General features: G+C 53.9%; 1 protein-coding gene across 1 annotated transcript in view; it reads right to left on the bottom strand.

The window, feature by feature from the left end:
* Positions 1-23,870, bottom strand: part of AGRN (agrin) — a gene marked incomplete at both ends in the record, with an annotated part of 102,438 nt that overhangs the window by 24,502 nt on the left and 54,066 nt on the right. Inside the window, 6 exons of the mRNA XM_080631284.1 lie at positions 1,036-1,230; positions 2,701-2,922; positions 8,729-8,935; positions 9,036-9,260; positions 11,461-11,685; positions 13,247-13,462. Of these exons, the coding sequence (XP_080487410.1) occupies positions 1,036-1,230; positions 2,701-2,922; positions 8,729-8,935; positions 9,036-9,260; positions 11,461-11,685; positions 13,247-13,462 (1,290 nt within the window). The remainder of the gene's footprint in view (positions 1-1,035; positions 1,231-2,700; positions 2,923-8,728; positions 8,936-9,035; positions 9,261-11,460; positions 11,686-13,246; positions 13,463-23,870) is intronic.

Genomic DNA, 23,870 nt, shown 5'->3' with positions numbered 1-23,870 from the left:
CTCTCCCAAATGCAGAGAGCATCTCCATGGAACACCAGCCCCAGCTGGACAGGTTTTATGAGGCTCGGGGCATTGCTTTAACCAAAGCAGCATTTACCCTAACAAAGAACCTAGGCAGGGCTTTTAATTCATTAAGAAATTAGCACAGACAGTTCCCTGTGCTGGGGAGTGGGGAGGAAGCACATGAGCAAAGAGGAATTAACCCCAGGGGATGGAGGGAAGGGAAAGCTACCGAGATGAACTGTGTGATCAAACAGACCCCCCCGATGCTTTCAGTCCTGATGGTAGCTATTAACATGGCTTTAACCCAGTTTGTTTGGCTCAATGGCTATTAACCCAGTTTCTGTGCTTGGCTCAGAGGGCAGATACCACCTATGATGGGAAAAGCATAACCGCTGGGGTTAAAAAGGAGAAACTGCTGGAAAGACTCAAAATGCCCAATTCTTGTGAAGCCAAAAGGAAAATCACACCAGACAGGGTGAAAAGCCTCAGGGAGGGTGTCCAAGTGGCCAGCTCAGGGCCAGGCTCTTGGGCATCCCTGCTTCAGCTGGGTCTAAACTATGACTCCCTGTTATCTTGGAGCTGATCCTGCTGGGAAGTCCTCAAAACAACCATTAAAGGCATCAGGAGGAGCACTAGGGAGACCCTCTTCACATCCCAACCCTGGGGTTAAGGTTAGGGTGAGGCAAACCCATGGGCTACTGGGTGAGCCTTAGATGGGCACATTCAAGCATCTCAGCAGGGCTGGGTGGCCAACGGGGCAGAGCATCCTCTCTAACATGCCATGGGAATGAGATGAGGGGATAAGGGGAACCTTGGATGGGCTCATCCAAGCATCTCAGCAGGACCTGGGTGGCCAACGGGGCAGAGCATCCTCTCTAACATGCCATGGGAATGAGATGAGGGGATAAGGGGAACCTTGGATGGGCTCATCCAAGCATCTCAGCAGGACCTGGGTGGCCAACGGGGCAGAGCATCCTCTCTGCCACACCACTGGAATGAGAGGAAGGAAGGAGGGGACGATGCCGGACTCACTGCAGTCTCCCTGTGCTGCCACCAGGATGTTGGTCTGCTGGGTGCAGGCGCGCACGTGGAGCTCGCACTCGCTGCCGTAGGTGTTGCCGTCGGTGCCGCAGACGGGCTGCGAGGAGGGCACGCACTCGGTGGGGCACACGCAGCGCCCCGTCTCCGCCTCGCAGATGGCTCCAAACTGGCACTTGCCACAGCGCTCTGTGGGACAACAGCAGGAGGTTAGGGCAGCAGGCACGGCATCGGTGTGTAATGGGGAGGAGCTGCTGATACGGGCATGTCGTGAGAGGACAAGGGGGAATGGCTTTAACCTGACAAAGGGGGAGCTAGGTGTGATATTAGGAAGAAATTCTTTACTATGGGGGTGCTGAGGCGCTGGCACAGGGTGCCCAGAGAAGCTGTCTTCAAGGCCAGGTTGAACAGAGCTTGGAGCAACTTGCTGTAGTGGAAGGTGTCCCCGTTCATGGCAATGGATTGGAGCTGGATGAGCTTTAAGCTCCCTTCAACCCAAACCATTCCATTATTCTATGAAATAAAGCCCCACTGCAACCTCCTCCTCCTCATGCTGCAGATGCCAGCAGCCTTGTTGGAAGCAGTGCAAGGGAAGGAGCAGAAGTGAGGGCTGCAAGAGGAGGAAGAGTCAGGCTCCAAGGCAATAACTACTCATAAAAGCCATCAGGACCAGGACTAACAGTGATGAAGTGTCACCGGAGCTGATGCAGCTAAATAGGAGGTGGGAGAGAGCACGGGGCGGAGGGGAATTATGAGGAGTGATAAATCAGTGCCAGCCCTGGGAGAAGGGAGCAGCATCCCAGCAGCCTGTGTCCAAGGGGAGAGAGGCAGCGGGATTCACACATCAGGGTGGGATGCAATCAGATGGGAAGGTGGATATTGTCTTCCATTGGTTCATCAGGGCGCAGCAGTGCTGGACACATGGATAACACAGCAGCGTTCACATCACTGATGCATCCCATGGAGGGACCCTCACATGCCTGCTGCAAACACACACAATCACACGCAGTCTGGATCAGGGAAGACGTTTATCTTCCTAACAACCCAATGAGCCATCACTCATTGCAGGAGGGACCAGACTCCAGCCAGCGCATCCCCTGACTCCTGGGTATTTAGTGATTCACTGCTTCATTTTTTCCTTCAAACACCCTCTTCCCTCCCTGCCATTCAGTGCACAAGGAATTTGGCTCCAAGTTGTGGTTTCTCATTTCTCTTTCACACAGCAGCTGCTGCCTTTGCACGGGGGAGGGAAGATGCTACAGCCCCCTGCTTGGTCTGTGCAGACTGTTGGACAGGAGGTTTCTATCTACAGCACAAAGCCTGCAGCCACGCAGGTTGGGAATGGGGCTGCTTAAAGCAGCCTTCCAGTGCCTAAAGGGGCTACAGGAAACCTGGAGAGGGGCTTGGGACAAGGGCCTGTAGGGACAGGCCAAGGGGAATGGCTTTAACCTGCCAGAGGGGAGACTGAGATGAGCTCTTAGGCAGAAGCTCTTCCCTGTGAGGGTGCTGAGGCGCTGGCACAGGGTGCCCAGAGAAGCTGTGGCTGCCCCATCCCTGGCAGTGTTCAAGGCCAGGTTGGACACAGGGGCTTGGAGCAAGCTGCTCTAGTGGAAGGGGTCCCTGTTCATGGCAATGGGTTCCAACGGGATCAGCTCTTACCGCAGGGCCCCTTGTGCTTCACTTTGATCTCCCTCTTGAGGACACAAGCCATGGAGTCCAGCTCGCAGGGGTTGCCGTAGGTGCGGTTGTCGGTGCCGCACACCGGGTCGTAGCGGCCCTGGCACACTTGCTGGCACTCACACACGGCCTCCTGGTTCTTCACCACGCACGTGGCCCCGAAGGTGCACTCCACGCTCAGGCACGGGCTCGGCGTGCCCAGGTCTGCATAGGGACACAGAGAGAAAGGCACTGATTTGAGCCCATTGCTTCCCACAGCATCGCACGGCACTGCGTGCAGCAAGGCATGCCAGCATCCCCAGCATCGCGCCTGCCTCCCCCAAGCCATGGCAAATGCACACTGGTCCTGGCCGTGGCACCCTGCACCCTCCATGCCACCCTCAGCATCGTCCCCATGCGTGGCAGAGGTTAGGGATGGGAAGCAGGCACAAGATCTTCTCCCTGCACACTGTGATGGGGATTCCTGACTCGTCCGCTCCATCCCATTCCCATCCCAGCTACACTCTGCCTTAAGGGGCTGGCTCAAAGTGGGATCATCCCCATGGGCTTCTGCACCAAACCCCATTGTCTGGGTGTCCCCAGCAGCTCACATCATGTGTTGAGGGAGGGTAACACCGACTGATGCTCCTCACTGCTGGCACTTTGGAAGCAGCAGTGGTGCCACAACCCTGTAAAGTCAGATCTGAATGACCAGCTCTATAGCAGAGAGCAGGGCAAGAGGCAGCAGAAAGCCCTTCTCAGTGTGGTTCTTGGTGCTCCACGACCCTCAGTACATCATCACATTGTACCTTGCACCAGGAGCCAAAAAGCTCACAGAGGGGCAGTTCCCTTCACTGAGGTCCACATCCTCCTGAACAGCTCATTTAATACCCTCTGTGGCAATTCCCAGGAAGACCTGGCTGGAGAGGACATTGGAATTCACCACAGGGCCTGTTTCTCCTCTCCTCATGTCAGCTCCCATCCCCTCCTCTTGGAAGCTGATGCTGGAAAGGCCAAGGAGCTTCTGGGCAGCAGGAGGAAGAGACCTGGTGTCCTTGCTTCAGCCCAGTCCTTGGGCATCAAGCTCCCTAGGGATGGCTAATGCCCCATAGCATGTATTGCAGGCTGAGAGGCAGCAACAGTCCCCTCTGCTCACAGACTGGAGCTGCTTTATCAAAGTCAGCCAAGCTCATGGCACCTTCCCTCCAGGATGCTCATCACCAATGATGGTGATAGAGCAAAGAGAAAAGGCTGCATCCAGCTCCCTATGGACCTCTACTTATGGTTCCCCCCAGTTCCCAGCCTGCTTGCATGTCCCATCAGGAATGCTCTCTACCATCCAGAAGCACTGACGATGCTGCTGGGGGGAAACCCAGCGCTGCCAACAACCCTTGCTTGTGCCTCAAGACAAGAGCCCTGAGGACGTGGGGCAAGGAAAGGACACAGATTTAATCCGTGTGGAACAGTGACAAGGACACATGACAAAACACACGTGGGGGACAGACAATGCAGCCGAGACGAGATGGATGTAACAGGCAGACACAGCCCCACCAACAGCAAAGAGTGAGGTGGGCACAGAGTGTGGTGGGAAAGGCAAAGCCCTCCAGAGCCTGATGGCACAGGGCATCAGGTCTGTTTTCCTCCCATGCTAGGACCAAGAGCAAGGCTTGAGCCCTCAGGAGTCTGGCTGCATGCTCTCAACCACTGAGAAATGGCCCACGGGCACAGCCAATGGGATCTGGATTTGGCTCTTTGGGAAGCACCTACCAAGTCAAAACTTGGAGCCAAAGGTGTGCATAGGAACAGGGAAGAGGGAGACAGCTCAGGCACATGGGCACTACTTCATCCCAGCCCTTTCAACTGCATCCCAACTTTGCTGCAGTGGAATTGCCTGCGAGCAGTTCCCAAGGACCAGCTCCTTGCTGTGATGCTGCTCCTATCTCCTGCTTGTGTTTCTCCTTTCTAAAGCAACATCTATACCATAATGATGTCCCTCAAACACAGAGGCGCATAGGGAAAGCTCCTCTGCTGGACACAGGCAGTAAGGATGCAACGAGCTAAACATGAAGCAGTCTCATTTGAAGTCCAAATTCACTCTATTGGGGAGCAAGGGAGCAAGAGTGAGAGTGCCAGGCCTGATGGAGAGCACTGCCCCGACATCCCTTGCTCTTCTGGAGCAGGCAAACCTGCAGAGATGGGGCACATGAAGCTCCTTCACAACCTGAATCTCAGCCTCTGAATGATCACACGCAGCCTTGGGTACCTGCAGATGTCAATGGAGGTTCTGGCACCAGTTTTGATGTGAGTGGGTATAATGAGGACCTACTGAGCAAGGACCTTAAGCTGTGCTATAACCAAGACCTGCTTTGATTCCTGGCCCTTCTGTAGGCAGAGGAACTGAGGCACGGAGCAAGGAAAATGCTCATCCTGCACCCTAATGGGTTCAAAGGCACAATCCCCACCTGCTACCAAGCTTTGCCAAGGCCTAAGCAAGCCCTGGGGACACTGAGCTCTCCTACAAGCCCTGCTTCATGGTGGCTATGGGGAAGAGGCTCTGAAGCTGCTTTGTAACCCATCACACCCCATCAATCTGTGCCCATGACACCCAGCGGGCTCCATCACCAGCTCCACAGGGAGCATTCCTAGGGAAGAACCACATGTGAAGCACAGTTCCTCAGCGCTTCCAAAAGGCACACGGTGCTCTGCTAGGTACTGGGGAGAGGAGCTGCAATCCTTGCGGATCCCCTTCCCGCTGGACTTGCACAGACAAGCGTGACACACACTATGGAGAGCAGAGGGACAAGCGGCACAGACCCAGGCAGGCAGAAGTCTCTGGGAAGGAGGAGGTGGGGGAGAAAGGAGGGTTAGTTGGGGGCACAAGGAGAGGTAAGATCAACCAGGAGCAGTCCAGACTGAGGTACCAGCCAAAGAGGGGCTTGCTAAGGAGCAGGGAGCTCACAGCACCCACCTCTGCTCCCACTCTCGTGTGCCTCGGAGGGTCAAGCCACAGCAGGCACCGGACAAGACCCCCCTGCACTGCGAGGCATTTCCATTCCAGCAGGAAGGGTTTGGGATGAGGGATGGGAGCAAACCCAGGGCAATGTCTCCATCCCAGGGGCTCTCAAGCGGAACTAGAGAGGTGGGGAGCAGTGAGAAGAGGCCAGGACTGTCCCTGGCTATGGAGAAGGGGAGAGAGCCGACCTCCTAGCAGAGATGTCCGGGTAGGGAGCAGGAGGGTGCTGCGAGGACACAATTCCTTCCTCCACACAGGCAACACTGTAAAACACAAGACACAGACGAGAAAGGAAAGAGAGAAAGCAGAGGGAGAAAGACAGGGAAGGAAGAGCAGAGAGAGGCAGGGAGGAGAAGACAGATGCAACTACAGACACCTTCCCTCCACCTCCTCTCCGCATCGGTCTCATCCCATCCCTCCTTTCTCAGCTGCACCATCACAGTGTCAAAGGAGAGAAGGATTAAAACAAGGCCTGGGCTGTTTTGTTTGGCTTTGCCTCCTTTGCCTTGCTGCAGGAAAAGAGCAGCAGAGCTTAGAGTTCCTTAAATGGGTATATATGAGAGATTAAAATGCTGTGACCATACTAATGGCCCATCCTTCCTTTTCCTTTCCTTTTCCTATTATTTTTCCTTTTCCTTTTCCCTTTCCTTTCTTTTTATTTTTCATTGTCTTTTCCTTTTCATTGTCTTTTCCTTTTCATTGTCTTTTCCTTTTCATTGTCTTTTCCTTTTCATTGTCTTTTCCTTTTCATTGTCTTTTCCTTTTCATTGTCTTTTCCTTTTCATTGTCTTTTCCTTTTCATTGTCTTTTCCTTTTCATTGTCTTTTCCTTTTCATTGTCTTTTCCTTTTCATTGTCTTTTCCTTTTCATTGTCTTTTCCTTTTCATTGTCTTTTCCTTTTTCCCTTTCCTTCCTTTTTCCCTTTCCTTCCTTTTTCCCTTTCCTTCCTTTTTCCCTTTCCTTCCTTTTTCCCTTTCCTTCCTTTTTCCCTTTCCTTCCCCAGCTCCATGCATCTCCTGCATCCTCATAGCACATGGATGAGCTCCCATGCTCCCCTCTGTGGGTGCTGGATGCATACAGAACCTGTGCTCCCTCAACCCCTGTTCTCACCCACTGCTGAGTGTCCCATGAGTCCCATGAGGACTGCACCCTGCATCCAGCGGAAGCATCCAACCAAGAGAGGAGCTGGTACCACCAACAGCGATCTGTGCTATCACACCAGCTGGAAAGCAGCATCACCACCACAATCTCCATTGCAAAACCCATTTCCCATCTCACACTGAGCATGAACTGGTGCCACAGAGGAGGACGTGCTCTCTTTCCAACAGGCTCAGACAGAACACGCTTTCCTAAGCTGATGGGGAGACCAAAGGCTTGCCCACACCTCGTGGTGGTTTGCTACAGGGCTGCCTGGAGCTGTCGTGTGGATATGAAAGCCTCAGCTTTGATCTGCTTCCCTGGATTACAGGCTCTGTTTGCTCTCATCCCATAAGGATGCAGCTCCAGAAAGCAGATGTGCGCATCTGCTGTCCTTCCTTGCAGGAAGAGAGGCTAAAATGAAAAAGAGGAACAGCAGATGTATAGGGACCAGATTCCACTGCCCACTGGCCTCACTGCACTGAACGGGCTGGGAATGATGCGTCTGACATGAGCCCTCTGCTTACCCTAGGAATTTGGGGAGCCTCAGCAAGGTGCTGATGCTAAAGGAGATACAGGAAGGGTTTGTAGAGAGCCCAAGACACCAGCACCCAAAGCCCCAGCTGCAAACATCATCTCCTGGCCCCAGGGCATCTCAGGAGCTACAGGCACCTTGCTTCATCCCCTGCACCAAGGCAGCCTGCCTTGCCATGAGCAGCCCCATGCCAGCCCCAGTGGCCATTCACACCTCCCCAGTGGCACAACAGGGCAGGAAAATGAGTTCCAGGCTTTGGCAAGGCTCCTGGTTGCCATTCAGCACCAGCTCCCTGCAGCAGAGAGGACTGGAAGGTGCCTGTGTTGATCTCCCTATAGGGAGAACGTGGGGAAGTGACTTCTCATCACTCAACCATCAGAAACACAGTGAAAGGGATGATTAAGAATCACAGTTTGTGATTGCATTGAGCGTGGTTTTGGGAGCCTGACAAAAGGGGTTTCAAGCAGCTGGGGCTGGCAGCGTTTAAAACCCACTGCAGGAGCACAAAGCCAACAAAACAGGTCCACAACATGGGGCCTAAATTCTGAGTGTTTCAGAAGGTTTGATACAGCCGGTACCTTGTGAAACAGCAGCTTAAAATAATAGGACACAGTTCCAGATGTAGCAAAACCCAATTTGAGCTGAAATGAAACAGTCCAACTCATACAAATCAACCCAGTGGCTGTGTTCAACTTCCTTCATTCTCTGTGCAATGAGGTTAAAATTGGACATTCCCAACATCCTGAGGACACCAAGTCCCATCCTATCACATCCTCCTGATAAAGCATCCATTGGAAAAGGTCAAAAGCTGCTCCCAGAGACGAGACAAAGACACGGTGAGATGTCCAAAGAGTCTTTAGAGTTCCTTATGGAGATACCTGGAGCTGAGAGAAGCAGGCAGGCATGGAGGGGGAAGCATGGAAGGAGCTTGGGACTGGCACTACCCTGGGAGGAGGAATGAATGGCATGGGCTGCATAGGAGCTGCATGGTGGTGAATGAGAGAATCCAGCTGGACATCACAGACACTTGGTGCTGTTCAAACACAAATGACTCTTCCCATTGAGCACATCAGAGACAAGACCAAGGAGGAACACACACACACACAGACTGTGAAAGGAAAACCAACAGGGAGCAATGGACATTCAGGGCTTGTTGGCCACAACACTGAAGAAAACCTGTGTCTTGCTTAGGATGAGCACCCACTCAACTTACCTGCAGCTTCCCAGCATCACCTGCATGGAAGGGACTGACACAGGCTGGGCTTAAAGTGGCTGCTGGGGCTGGGAAGTGATGTGGGGGTACCAGTGCTCCTGTGGGTGACCAGCCTGGTGGCACCAGTGCTTACCACAGGGTCCACTGTGCTTTACTGGGATGGCAGCCTTCTGGTGGCACTCAGCCTTGCGGCGCTCGCAGTCATTGCTATAGGTGCGGCTGTCGCGGGCGCACACGGGCCGGTAGGTACCATCGCAGGTGATGCGGTCGCAGGAGCAGCGAGCGGTACCGCGGCGGTTCAAGCACACAGCGTTGAACTTGCACTCCTCCTTGCATTTGTCTGTGGGGAGAAGGGACAGCACCGCTCAATCCCACCCCGGCGACAGGGAGCAGGAATCCGAACGCTCTCATCACTCCCAAGGATGCAGGGATGTACTTACCCTGATGCTGGCACTGCCCTGAACGCACCTTCTGGATCTCCAGTCCCCGGATGGCCCCCGAGCGCCCCATCACGCACTCATTGTCATAAGTCACCCCATCGTCACCGCACACAAGCTCCTTCTTCGGGGGACAGGTCTCGGGGCGGGAGAGCAGCTCTACCCGCCGGGTGCGGGGGTTCACCCGGCACACACGGTTCATGTCGTTGAGGATGCCTTTACATGGGTCTGTGAATAGAGATAGGGCAGGTACAATCACATCCTGACCTCAGCGGTGCTTGCTCCTCTGCCCTCCTTCCCCTTTGGCTGGCAGCAAGAGGCTCCAGTCCTTCCCCAGTGATACTCAGTGCTCCTCCTCAAGACTGGACATCTGCACACATGAGGACTCTGCACACACTCCCCCATTCCAAAGCGACGGCTGGATGGGATGAGCTCTTTTCCCATCCTGAGCTGCATTCACCTCTCTCTAAGGACACCCTGATCCAGGCGAACCTCCCAGGTCCAAAGTGCGTTACAAGATGCTTGGTACTCCCATTGCACTCTCCCTGCCTGTCTTTCCAAAGTGCTGGAAAAGCATGGAAGGCAGCCAGGGCCACACACTGCCTTGCCCCACTGCTCTAAGCTGAGCTCACATTAGCATACCAAAGACAAGGGTAAACCAGGTGCTGCCTGCTCACTAATCCCTACTCCAGGTTTTCCTCTTCCTTGCCAAGCAGGGAACCTGCAGAGTGCTGATTCATTGTCTGCAACTGCAGAAACACAATCGAATCTCTCCCCCCTTTAATCCTACTTGTCTGAAATCCCTGCATCCACCAGTCCCAGGCTGACGAGGGGGGAAAACAACACAATAACCCATTCCCCCAGCCTCTCACAAGCTGGAAAGGGACTTCCCTTCTACTCTACATCCCTTGGAGAAGGCTGGCCTAGGACAGGGTCACAGCTGAAGTCTTTTGCTTTAACCACTTTAGCATATGCAGTGATCATGGAAACGAAGCAGATGGAGGAGCTCCCACAGGGCCTGCCCAATCCATCTCTTATTCCCCCTCCGGCAAGAGCTGCCTGTGCTCACTGCTGCCCCACCAGCAGACAGCCGGGGATGCGTTACCTCCTTGGAGGCTTCTACAACCCCAATAAAACAAGAACATCTTGTGTGGACTCAAGGGGCTGTGGGTAAATGAGGCTGCTGCAGTGGGGCAGGGATGTGGAACAGATGAGGAGGTTACATTAGGGAACATTAGAGGGGTTGGGGATGAGGCAGATGCAGAGATTTATCTCAGGGACTGTATGATGGGGACTGTATGTGTGGCTGTATGTGTGACTGTTCACCCCTGCTCCCTCCTCTACCTTGCAGTACATCCTCAAGCCTTACAGACACCAACAAAGTGCAAAGACCTGCAGCTATTTTCAGGTTCTATAACCCATCTGCCTGAGCTCCTGCTGATGCCCAGCTAAAACCAGGAGGACCTCAAAGGAGCAGCGAGGCTCAAAAGCCTGTTCTCTGCCCTAGAAACCTGGTGTGACAGCACCTCTTTTGCACCTCCCATCTCACCCTACTTGGGACCAAGCAGGGAAAACACCATTGAAGCTCTTCCCAAACACACTCCCACACTCCTTCCCCTGGGGGCAAACACTGGTCTGGCACGTGTCCTGCCTGATCTCATGGTTTCCCTAATGAACCCAGTGGCTTTTAATTACCAGGACCCACAGCCATGGAGGAAGCCATCCTCGCAGTGGTTGTGCTCTAGGAACTGAGCCTGTTAGGCTCCTTTAATTAGAGGGAGCTGCTTGCCCATGAGCCCTGGCATGTCACCTAGCAAAGGGCTTCTTGCCAAAGCCAGCATCCAGGGGATTCCAGCCCAGGGAAGCAGCAGAAGGGAAAGGAGGGAGCACAGATGTTCCCACTGCTTTGTAGAGCAGTGAGTCCCAGGAAGAAACAACCACAGCCAAATGCTGCAGGGAAAGTGCTGGTTTGGTCTGAGTTTCAGAAGCCATCATCCACAAAGTGACCTTCTTCTGCCCAGCCTGGTTTTGAGCTGATGAAGACATACACAGACAGGGGCTGCGCGAAGACCTCAGAGCATCTTCCAGTACCTGAAAGGGGCTACAAGGATGCTGGAGAAGGGACTCTTCTCAGGGACTGTAGCGATAGGACAAGGGGTGATGGGTTCAAGCTTAAACAGGGGAAGTTCAGGTGAGGGTAGTGAGGAATGGAACATGTTGCCCAAAGAAGTGGTAAATGCTCCATCCTTAGCAGGTTGGATGTGGCTTGGAGCAAGCTGCTCTAGTGGAAGGTGTCCCTGCCCGTGGCAGGGGGTTGGAACCGGAGGAGCCTTAAGCTCCCTTCCAACCCAACCCACTCCACGACTTTGCCATTCCCCGCTGCTCTCAATCCAAGGGGAAAGGCTCTTTAGGCAAGGAGAGGACTCACCGCAGGCGCCATCGAACCTCTTGAAGACGTTCTCCTGCTTGTCGCAGGCGTGCTTGTTGAGCTGGCACTCGCTGCGGTAGTCCCGGCCGTCGCTGCCGCACACGGGGCTCTCGGGCACGCCGCTGCAGGACGATGGGCACACGCACTTGGCTGACTGGCCATCGGTGGAGCGCACGCACGTGCTGCCGAAGCTGCAGGTCACCTCTGCGCAGGGGTCCTTGGAGCCTGTAGGGTAAAGGAGAGCAGGGCACAGGCATGAGCTGCTCCCATGGGATAAATGAGGCTGACACGCAGCGATATCTACCTACATGTGGTTTACACTGAAACAGGGGAAGGGCAGGTTGGGTATAAGGAAGAAGTTCTTCCCTGTGAGGGTGGTGAGGTGGTGGCACAGGATGCTCAGAGAAGTGGTGAATGCTCCATGCCTGGCGGTGTTCAAGGCCAGGTTGGACAGAGCTTTGGGCAATATGGTCTAGTGTGAGGTGTCCCTGCCCATGGCAGGGGGGTTGGAACTGGATCATCTTCAGGTCCTTTCCAACCCAAACCATTCTGTGATTCTATGATCCCAAGTCCCTCTGAGTGCCCAAAATCATACCATGATGACAAGGGATGTCCTTCCATCAGCTTCAGCGGATGTACCTTAGGACAAGAGGAAACAGCCTCAAGCTGCACCAGGGAAGGTTTAGATGGAGCTGAGGAACAATTCCTGCCCCATGGGGTGCTCAGGCATTGGAACAGGCTGCCCAGGGCAGGGCTGGAGCCACCGTCCCTGCAAGTGTTCACACACCATGGAGACAAGGCCTCAGTGCCATGGGTTAGTGGTGGCCTTGGCAGTGATGGGCAATGGTTGGACTGGATGAGCTTGAAGGTCTTTTCCAGCCTCATTGATTCCATGGTTCTACATGGTCCAGGATGTCCACAGAGGCAGGCAGGACCATGGGGCTGTGGGATCAGCCCCAAACCCATGGCACACAAGGAAAGGAGCTCACTCCTCACTCCAGGCAGAGCCCTTCCTTTCCCTCAGCCCTCCTGCAAGCTCCTTTCCCTGCACACACTCTCCACAAGCCTCCTGCTCCATCAGATGAGCAGAAAAGGGTCTTTACAGCACCTCCTGCAAACTACAATTAGAGGCAGAGCTCAAGGAACAATTCCCTCGCTGACAGGGAAGGGCCAAAATGTATTTGCTAGTTCTTTTTTTGGCCTTTCCCCCCTCTTTTTTGTCACTTCTTTATGATTCTGATTTGGAATAAATCACTCGGCGCTCTCCCCCCTCTGACAAGAGCTCAGCGGGAGCGCTGGGTGCAGATTCACTGCAAGGCAGAGCGCCGCAGGAGAGAAAGGTCAAGTTAATTTACTCTGAGATGAGGAGACTGGGGTCTCATTTACACAGCTCCTTGCTCACAGCTGGGGAATGCCAGCCTGCCTTTCATCAGCCCACCCATTCTGCTTATACGCTGGTCTCTCCAGCTTCTAGCTGCGGTAGATGTGACCCATACTGGGGAGGCATTGTGGTCATCGGGTTGCTGTACACCTCTTGAATGGCTTTGGCTATCATTGTGCCTCTTGTTACACTCTGATGATCAACAAGGAGTTGCTGGTGATTCCCTCAGTGTCCCCATCATAGAATGGTTTGGGTTGGAAAGGACCTGAAGATGATCCAGTTCCAACCCCCTGCCATGGGCAGGGATGCCTCACACTAGACCAGATGTATCCCCATCCACCAGGACATCACAGTGGTGCCATGAGCTCAGGACATCATGGTCACCTCCTGAGAGCTCGCACTCACCACACGGTCCCTTGCTGATGACTTTGATCCGCCTCTGTTGGTTGCACTGGGCCTTCTCCAGCTCACACTCGTTGCTGTAGGTGGAATAGTCGGAGCCACAGACGGGAGCCACCACCACGGGACAAGCGGTCTTCTTGCACACACAGGAGGCTTGAGAGAGGTCGGTGGGGCTCCTCTCACACACGGCCCCGAACCCACACAGCATCCCTCGGCACGCTGTGGGCACACAGAGAGAGATGGATGAGCCCTCTGAACAGGAGGATGCATCCAGGACTTCAAGGACCGTGCCAGCAAGAGGATGCTCAAGGCACAGCAAGGTCCTATCCTGGCTTAGGGCAGGGATGTCAGCATCCCCACACATCCAGGAACCACATGAAGGTTAAGCTTTGTCCTTCAGGGACACCAAGGATGCATTTGAGCTGCTCATGCCATGCCTGAGGACAAGGGTCTGCCCTGCCAGGGCTGATGCACCCTAAGGCTTCATCTCTTGCCTGTACCGGGGGCATGGACATTAAACAGAGATAACCCACTCCACTGTGCTGGTACCATGCAGAGCAGACAGCATGGGGAAGGGCAGTGTGGACAGTGGGGTTGGTGAAGGCTGTGACACAGAGAAAGCTGCCTCTGAAGGGAGGTTGTCCTGGAAGCAGCACCCCCTTTGTCCTCAGGCATCACACAACGACGTTGGCTCTATCACAGCTTCTCCCAAGTGACTGAGCCCTGCTGCCCTTTGAGAGTGGCCAGGTAAGGCTGGATATGTGCTAAGCACCTTCACCCCATGCAAGGACAAGAAGGGAAAAGGCTGGGGTACACGGTCCAAAATGAGCTACCAAACCCATGGTCTTGCCTCTTCAGTGCCCCTTCTCACTCCACGCTCCCTGTTCTGCTCATTGCCAGTGTGAACGGGAGAAAGAGGATCTGTCACCAGCTCTGCACCACAGCAAGGAGGTCAAGAACCAGCTTGTGAGCAGGGAGATGCCTCCAAACCTCTCCAGGCACAGAGGAGCATCCCTAGGGCTCCAGAAAGCACTTGCTCTCCCTACATCCCCTCTGCTCAAGCCTTTGTGAGTGCTCCCCAGACCCAATGTGCTTTCTGCTAGCCAGCAAGAGAAAGGAAAGTCAAGGAACGGAGAAGAAAAGCTCCTCACCTATCCCAGCGTGGGACAGATTCGCCCCCCACACACACACTGATTTATGCATTGCTGTTTATGCAAAGCAGCCAAACCACGTGGCTGGTGTCTCTCTGAAGGAGTTGCACAACATCTTCTTATCACATGCACTAATCAGAGCAGCCGGCATGGACCAGTTCAGCATCTGAATTGCTAATGCAGGGGGAAAGAGCATTCTTCAGCTGGGAGGAGGAAGGGAGAGGACAGGGGTCTCCAGGCACAGTGAGGGCAAGAGATGGCAGAGTGGTTTCTACCTGGTGGTTACTGCCAGGGGCACAGCCCTGCACTCCCAACACGCACATGCATATGCAGGCAGGCACTGCACACCCCCTGTATCACCCTGCCTGCACATCACCCGCTGCATGCACATCATCACCCTGCCTGCACATCACTCTGCATATACATCACCCTGCATCACCCTGCCTGCACATCACTCTGCATATACATCACCCTGCCTGCACATCACCCTATATGCAGATCACCCTGCATGCACATCACCCTGCATATACATCACCATGCATCACCCTGCCTGCACATCACCCTATAGGCATATCACCCCCTGCATCACCTTGCCTGCGCATCACCCCCTGCCTGCACATCATCCCCTTGCATCACCCTGCACCACCCTGCCTGCACATCACCCCCTGCATCACCCTGCCTGCACATCACCCTATAGGCACATCACCCCCTGCATCACCCTGCCTGCCCACCCACTACACCAAGCGCAATGCCAGCACCCGCTGCACCCCCAGGCAGCAGCAGCTCCTCCACCCCTGCAGACTGACCCACATAAGGAGAGAACAAGAGCTCATAACAGGCAGAATAAACCGCTCGACAGCGGTTCATTTACACTTCAATTCCCGGGCGTTTGCCTTTGACTGCCTGAAGATCTTGAGCTCATATGAACAGCAACAACGTGCCACTAAGAGACTAATATCATCAAATGAAAGAACTCTCTCCCTCTCCTGCCCAATATCTAAAGGCAATTCATCATCTTTATGAAGCGCCTGGATAGTCTCTCCTGCTCTTCCCATTGCTGCTCCTTCTCTTTTTCCCCCCCTTAATGCAGATGAACAGTTGAGCTCTGATATTAGAGGGGAGGTGTGCAAGTGAGCAATGTGCCATGCAGGACAAGCAGGGATTCATCCCGTCCCCCAGCCCTGAGGAGCATTAGTGTAACTGCGCAGTGCGTTATCCCCTGCCAGCTGTAGGGGAGGCAGGATGGAGCTGTCAGATCAGAGCCAGCGATGGGAAGGGAACTGGTGAGCACAGATCCAGCTTGGAGGTGAGCTCAATCAGGGGCCTGCTTGAAGGCAAGGGGGAAGAGGTGCCTGTCTGAAGGCACTGGTCTTCAGGACACACCAGCTCAGGCTCAGAGATAGGGAAACCAAGGTGGGAAGCATATCCAGGGTGTCAGACAAGGATGCCTCCTTCCTTGAGCTCTTGTGCTCTTGTCTTTTGCCTCATAGAGTATGGGAAAGGAGCCTCAGACATCCAAGGTGAGTGCTTCAGCCCAGTTCCAGGGTACTCAGCACCAACCAAGCCTTCACATCCCATTCCCTTTCAGAGCCACCCCAGACAGAAGCGCTTTGCTGGGTGTGGGCAGAAGCAGCAGTGAGTGAGGCACAAAGTGCTCTTGTACGGGGCCGCCGGAATGAACCCCAGGCAGCAGATAAAGTGTGCAGAAGCACAAAGACCTCTTAAATTTGACTCCCAACAGAGCTGGTGAAGACCCTGCTGTCCAAAACACCCCACAAGGAAACCAGCTACCTGCCTACCCAACTGGAACAAGCACCAGCGACCAGGGATGCCCAGAGGGACCAGGGCTCTGCCTGCTGCCCCTCTAGGGACATGTGTACAGCATCACCAGGATAGCGACTATACATTTCCCTACCAGCGTGCCTCCTACATCACCCCACAGACATGCATTGCTTGAAACCAAGCCCAAAGCCTGCCTTCCCCACAGCAACACTGCAGCTATGATGGACACACTCTGGAAGGCAGAGTGAGCTTGCAACAGAGCCCCTGCTTGGGATGCTGGAGGTCGCAGCCTATTGTGCCTGTTCCTGGATGCAGAAGGGATCTCTCAGTGCTTGTTCAAGACTGCATCTATAAACTGCCTATAGAGCACAGGGCAATGCTGTGCAGTGGGGTCAGGGAGCAGGCTGGGTCTGAAGCGAAGCAGGGGTCTGGCTGAGCCATCCCAGAGCTGCACAGATAAGGCGCAGCGAGGCATTTGGCACACAGTGAGAGCAGCGCTTGTCTGGAGCAGCAAAAAGCTACAGCAAGGAGCTGACCTTTCCCAAACCTCCTGAGCTGCCAAAGATGAGGGAGAGAAACAGCTCAAGTGAGGTATTTATACAACACTCAGCAAGCTGGATAGAACAAAAGGGGGGGCTCGGGCTTATTGTAAGCACGATGAATAGCAGCCAAGCCTCACCACATCTCTTAGCAGCACTGGAGCAGAAACAGGCTAATAAATAACAACAGCAATAACAACAATGAAGAAGTGCTCTTCCTGGAGAGGAGGGGAAAGGAGAAGGGGTTGCTATCAACACTTCACACCTGAGTCAGCATCGGGGGGACACAGCAGTCTCCTCTCCCCCAGCAGCCCCAGGAAGCAAGCAAGGCTTTTAGAGGAGATCAAGGCTAGGGAAAGGCCTGGCTGTGTTCAGAGCCTTGGCTCCAGCTCACATAAGCTGTGCTCTGAGGCTCTGCCTTGTGGCCTGCAGTGGCTCCTGGTCAGGGCAGAGAGCACAGAGGGATGCTAAGAAGGGTTTCTTGCCCTCTGGCTAATTGGGGAAGGTGAGTGGCACACAGAAAGTGCTCTGACCTCTCCTCCCAGCAGTCCACAGTGCAGCATAGGCCATTCTCCAACAGGCAAAGAGAACATGCTGGGCAGCATCCACCCCACAACAGCTGGAGCCACAGCTGTGTGCCTGCTGCCAGCCAGGGATGAGCAGATGGGGAGGGAACTCGGGGTTATGGTAATGGTGAAGGGACCGTGGTATCCATTTGCCACACAGCCATCTGCAGGGCAGACCCTGCCTGGCCCTGGAGGGCTGCAGTGTGGGGTGGTCATAGGAAACACTGAGAGAGAGGGGCTGGATACACTAAAAGGCAGAGGCATCAGACAGGGACAGAAACCAAGGGATGGAAGCCACCTATAGGAATGGCTTTCCCAGCCTGGACTGATGCAGACTGGGACGCCTGCGTTGAAAACCATGAGCAAAGAAAAGGGGAAAGGAAAAGAGGAGCCTTTAGGATCCTGTCTATGCTGACAGCTCAGACTGGAGTGTGAAGAGTGAGAGCCAGGGTAGCAGAGCGCTCCTTACTGTGGTCCAGGCCAAGAGCTGCTGGCATTGACCCGAGCCAAGCTGCTCCTGTACACAGATAACCTACCCACGGCACCAGGAGCAATGACACCGGTTCAGCTCTGAGCATCCCACCCCATCCATGCCACTTCCTCGAGCAGCCCCTGATGAGCAGCAGGGATGGAGCAGGATGGGATGCCCCTGCCAAGGTTCAGTCCGCATCTCCCCGAGTGGGTTGTGCGGGCACAGATGGCACCAGCTCGACCTCCTCATGTCCAACAGTGCCTGCAGATGCCCAAAGCGGCTGGTGGGACAGTGGAGAATAGGACAGCTCTGCCATGGCCAGAGCCACCGCAGGAATGGCTGCAAGCCACACATGGAGCCTGCGGACAGCAGGGAGAACGATGCTTGATCCCTGCAAGCATGATAAAGGATGGTGAAAGGAAAACTGAGCTGGGCCCAAGAGACAGGGGCAAAATGAACCATAGAATCAATGAGGCTGGGAAAGAGCTTTAAGCTCATCCAGTCCAACCATTCCCAGCACTGCCAAAGCCACCACTGACCCATGGCACTGAGGGGCCTGTGAACACTTGCAGGGACGGTGGCTCCAGCCCTGCCCTGGGCAGCCTGTTCCAATGCCTGAGCACCCTCTGGGGCAGGAATTGTTCCTCAGCTCCATCTTAACCTGCCCTGATGCAGCTTGAGGCCGTTTCTTCCAAGCCTCCTGGACCAGAGCAAGGACAAGCAGCAGGGAGATGGCAGCTGGACGCAGGCAGGGAGGATGGATGGGGAGCAGCTTCTGCTTCCAGCTTTTCCCCATCCATTTCTGCACCTTGGATCTTCCATTTACAAAACATGCAAATAACAATAATCACCAACCCCCCAGTGTCAGCAGGTAAGTAGCTCAATAGAACTAGTAGGGATTAATAACAAGCTGCCTTCATCAAGTGCTTTGAGATCTTGAGGTGAAGAGCTCTGTCTAATAAGCCCCGAGCATTCACATTAAAATGTTTCTCTGGCTTAATAACAATAATCATAAATGTAATGTCAAAATTGCTCTTTTCCACGGCACTGGAAAGAAGAAAGTGCTACAGGAGCAGCTTGCTGACTGCTTATTGCATCCTGCCTGCATGCCCTGGCCAAAGAGCCTGGCTGGAAGGGGCTCTGGTGGGTTCCTTCCCTCTGGACCAAAGCTTTCCCTTCAACAGGAATCTTGCCGAGGGAGGAGGGCTTTCAATGTGGGAAATGCACAGGTGATTCCTGGCAGCTCCTTGCTCCCAGCCAGCCCTGCCTGCTGAAGGCAGAGCTTGCGTTTGCCAGCCTGGACCTGCTCCAGATCCCAGGGGAGCGCATCCCTTCTCCGAATGGGCTGAGAAAAGCAATCAGAGAAGCACAGCATGAGACTTGATTACAGCTCACAGGTGAGATGGGAGGGTGGGATGGACCAGTGATGGGAAAGGGGTAGGAGAGAGGAAAGGATAACAACACAAGGCACCCGGAGCCCTGAGTCCCTGCCGCAAGGGATGTCCCAAGGATGGGGACATTACTCATGGGCCACACTAGGCTATATATAGGATATAGGCCACACAGGGTGTATATATATATATATATAATCATGGAATTGTTTGTGTTGGAAGAGACCTTAAAGCTCATCCAGCTCCAACCCCTGCCACGGGCAGGGACCCCTTCCACTAGAGCAGCTTGCTCCAAGCCCCTGTGTCCAACCTGGGCTTGAACACTGCCAGGGATGGGGCAGCCACAGCTTCTCTGGGCACCCTGTGCCACAAGGCAAAGGACACCAGCAAAGAGCAGGGCTGAGCTGCTGCAGGGGCTTCCCTGCTCCTGGAAGGGTAAAGGGAATCGCAAAGCCCCAGGGATGGAGCCCGGTCAGGCCAGCCAAGGCCGGCATCAATTCTGCATGAGGTACCCGTTGCCATGGAGACCAGGGAGGCTGCTCCAGCCCCATCTCCTCTGTGCACGTCTACTCCTTTCCCCGGGACCTGGCTCCCACCATCAATATTAATTATATCAAGCAGGGCTTACTGGGTGAGAGACAAGGAGGTGTCAGCCCCACAGCCCAGCACATCCCAGGCCATGCCGACACCGGCACAGAGCTGTTAGTTCATGGAATCACGGCATACCACATTGGAACTCAAGGATCGTCTGGTCCAACCTTTCTAGCAAAGCATGACCTAGACTCGATGTCCCAGCACCCTGCCCAGCCCAATCTTAACAGTGTCCAACACTGGGGAGTCACTACTTCCCTGCAGAGATGACTCAAACGGCTGTTCTCATCATGACCTATCTTCTTGTGCCAAGTTGCATCTCCCCAGGTGTAATTTGTGCCCATCATCCCTCATAAAGACATCACTCCTTGTAGAAAGGGAGTATCCATCTCTTTCATAGCCACCCTTTAAATGCTGGAATATGGCAATAAGGTCACTTATCTCTTCACTACTAAAAGCCACCACTACTTCCTACTAAAAGCCTGTCCCCACTTGACAAAGGGCAGCCCAGCACCTCACAGAGCTGGCACTGGTGATGCCAGCAGCATGAGCCACAGCAGACAGAGGAGCAGGATGAGAACACGACCACACAGTCTATAACTGTGGGTCAGGAGGGGTGGGCAGCAAGGGAAAAAGCTGGACCACTGGAATATCTCAAAGCAAACTCCAGTGCTGGCGGCAGAGGGATGGTAGCGAGCAAGATGAAGGTGATGCCAGAGGCACGCAGGGCAGGGTGGAGTTGAAAGCATCGTGTTCTTGGGTCTCAGACATCAAAGCACCCCTCTTGCAAATCAAACACCATCTTAAATGGCTCTCTCATTAATTTGCCACAAGCTCCCTGTGCGAGCAGCTCTGTCACAGCTCCTCATCGTGGAAAGAATTCCTCAGCCTCCATCAAATGGAGTTTGGAAACGGGATCCACCAGGGATGCGAGCCAGGAGCTCAGCGCACACAGAGTGCACCCAGGTGGACAGCAGCCTGTACACAAGGGATTGTTTTAACCTGCTTCCACAGAGGGAAGCAAACCAGGGATGTCCAAGGGAAGGGAAGGAGCCTGAGCAGCCTCTGGATGCCAGCTCCTGCCAAAGCCAGCACACTGCCCTTTGCCAACCTTTCTCAGGCCCTTGGGCACACTACCAACTCTTTGTGTTCATGCCACTCATGCTCTTTGCAAGCAGCTTGCCCATACCCTGCAGGTCGCAGCCAGCTTCACGCCTCCTGCTGTCCTTTCCTCTCCATCTGCACTTCACATGAAGCATTAAACAGAGACCGCATCCCTAAGCCACTGAAGCACATAACTCCAGCCACTGCTGTTGTCAGCAAACACTTACCTGTCACTGAACCTTGTGTCCCTGTGACCTCGGGCATGTTCCTACAAAACCAAAGTCCACTTGGCAAGACATCTTCCGCCACAGCACAGCACCAGGCAGTATCTGCACTGGGCTAATACTAGAGCTGGTAGTGATGCTCTAGGTACCACACACTGACTTCAGCATGGCACAGCAAAGGGAAGAAGACAAGGCAAGACAAATGCTGTTTCTTTGTCACAGCACTGAGACTAAAAGCCAGAGAGTGAGGCAAGCCTGGGAATCTGCAGCCTTAGCAAGGATACAGGGAAAATCAGGAACACCCTTGGCAGTTCTCCCCATCCACTCCTCCTCTAACACTTAAGCCACGTATCATGAAAGCGCGTAAATTGATCCCCAAGAGAAGGCTAAAACCTCACTGTAAATGGAGAAGAAAACGCTCTCAAGAGATCAGAAGCGGTGCCTAATAACTGCTACTACCTTATCTACTGCTTGACTTCTGAAGAGCTATGTTTAGCATCTCTCCTCTCCCCAGAGCAGCCCTGAGCTGGTTGAGCTGAAACACATTTTGCTGCTGCTCAGGGTGCAAAACACAGGCAGGGAAACAGTCACTCCTACTGCAGCAACAGGCAGGATAAGCCAGGCTGGGGTAGGGGGATCAGGATCCACAGGTAGACCCCAGTGCTGGCTCCCGAGATGTTGCCTCATTGCTACAGCAGTAAAAAAGGATGGAGAAGACACTGATATAACCAGGGTGATTTGGGGACCCCCGTGGCCAGTTAGGAGGTGGATGGCTTCACCCTGAAGGCATGAATCGCCCAGGATGCTGGGGTAAACAGAAGAGCATCCCAGGTCACCCTCTACCCGAGGCAGTGGGGTGTGAGCATCACATCAACAGTGCAGGAGGTCAGAGTTTCAGTGTGTGCTGCAGCAAACTCTTAAGAGAAGGAGTAGGCAGTGTGTAATTAAAGATGAGCTCATCAGCCTGGTACAGGAATTCACCTGGCGCAGAGAGAGAGATTTTTCTCCTGTTCCATGATGTGTGACAAGACTTCCCACCACGCTCCGATGCTCCAAGTCCCTCCTCGGGGGCTGGAACAGTGCTGCTCACACTGCCTGGGGAGAGGGTACCCCAGTGCCATGCAGCAGGGATGAGGCATTCAGAGGATGCAAAGCTCTCCCTGCAGGAAAGGAATCATTTCTCAGTGTAACAGAGCTTGTGGGGGGAATACTGACAGCACAAGCAAGCAGGAGAGCATCTCCACTTGAGCCACTGGGACCCAGGGGGGGAAGCCATGGAGCATCCCTTCTTGACATAGAGAGGAGAGGTCACAGCATCTGACTGTGGGTCTGCAAAGAGCATCCTCAAGGCTTAACGTTATCCTTGCTGATGTTGATGCCTGAGTTTGTCAGGTGGGGAGCTGGCACATGTGGACACCTTGGCCCAAGGCTGTAAAGAGATGGATTACTCTTAGAAAGATGCATTTTCTCCACTCCTGCTGCTACAACTCAGGTCCATTTCAAACCACACACGTAAGGAAGGACTAGGGCTGGGAAACGAATGGGTGTGAAAGGAAAGAGTGGGATGGTCAGGAAAGACCAGGGGCTGCCCTATGTGTCTATGGGCAGACAAACCCCCCCCCAGGTCTGCAGCACCTTCCTGAGACAAGCACCATCATGAAGGCTGCAGAATGAATTCAGTTTGAAGCATCCAAGTCTAAAATTGGCTTTTGTCAAAAGAGAAACAGGCTGGGATTAGCAGCCAAAGCCAGCAGGGTGTTCCAGTACTACACAAAGGCAACAACAGTGAAGAGCTTGTGGGTAAAGTTATATTTTCATGGCTCTCTTTCCAGGGCAGCCAAATATCCCCTTGGGAAGGCACAGAGCTGCCCAGAGAGCCACTATGCAGAGCAGGCGAGGGGAGGCAAGCACCATGCGTGACTTCTAACCCTAAGGCAATGGGTTACCGACCAAAGGAAGCTCATCAGAACTATGGGATGTTAATTAAAAATGACCAAGTAAACGAAAGGAACATCTTTCTCTGGTGAAGCATCATGGAATGGTTTGGGTTGGAAGGGAGCTTAAAGCTCATCCAGCTCCAACCCCTGCCACGGTCAGGGACACCTTCCACTAGAGCAGGGTGCTTACAGTATCAGAGAGGAGGAGGACCAGACTCACTAATCTCATCATACACAAGTGGGGAGCATTTCCTAACACCCCCCTGGCACAAAGTTGATGCTCCATAACACACAGCACCATTTAAACCCCATGAAGGCAGAGACGGCCACAAGCAGGGACAGGAGCAACCAGTGCTCACACTGCTGCAGGTGGCTGCCCCCTTCTTCATGGACACCAGATGGACTGAGAGCCTCTGGAGGAGAAACAGAGCTGGATCTGGCAAGGCAAAGCCATAACAGGGTGCCAAAGAGAGCATCCAATAACCAGGAGAAACACAACACCCAGAACTGAGTTGCAACTGAGAGCACTGTAGGATTAATCCACTAACTGATTTCCTATGCGCACTTCAAGAGCCACCTGCACCAGCTATTTCCCTGCCTAACCCCAGTGCTGTAAACCCTGTATTTATGGGGCTGCCAGGCACAAGAAAGCATTTTCCCAATGTTTAATTTCTCAGATGTCCTCATCCCACATGGCACTGCTGCTTTTATGCATCCATAAATAGGTGCTTAGAGCTGCTCCCTCAGCCCGGGGCCACGGGTCAGGCCAGCATCCTCCTATCCATGCTTGCCAAATGGAAATGGGTATCCAGCCCCCTCAGCCTTCTCGGGTGGTTCCAAACCCAGCAGAGACTGGTTGGTGCTATTAAC

This window comes from Psittacula echo (assembly GCF_963264785.1).
Source record: "Psittacula echo genome assembly, chromosome: 17".
Taxonomy (NCBI): Eukaryota; Metazoa; Chordata; class Aves; order Psittaciformes; family Psittacidae; genus Psittacula; species Psittacula echo.
Note: the sequence above shows the minus strand (reverse complement) of the source record. Positions and strands in the feature narration are given on the sequence as shown.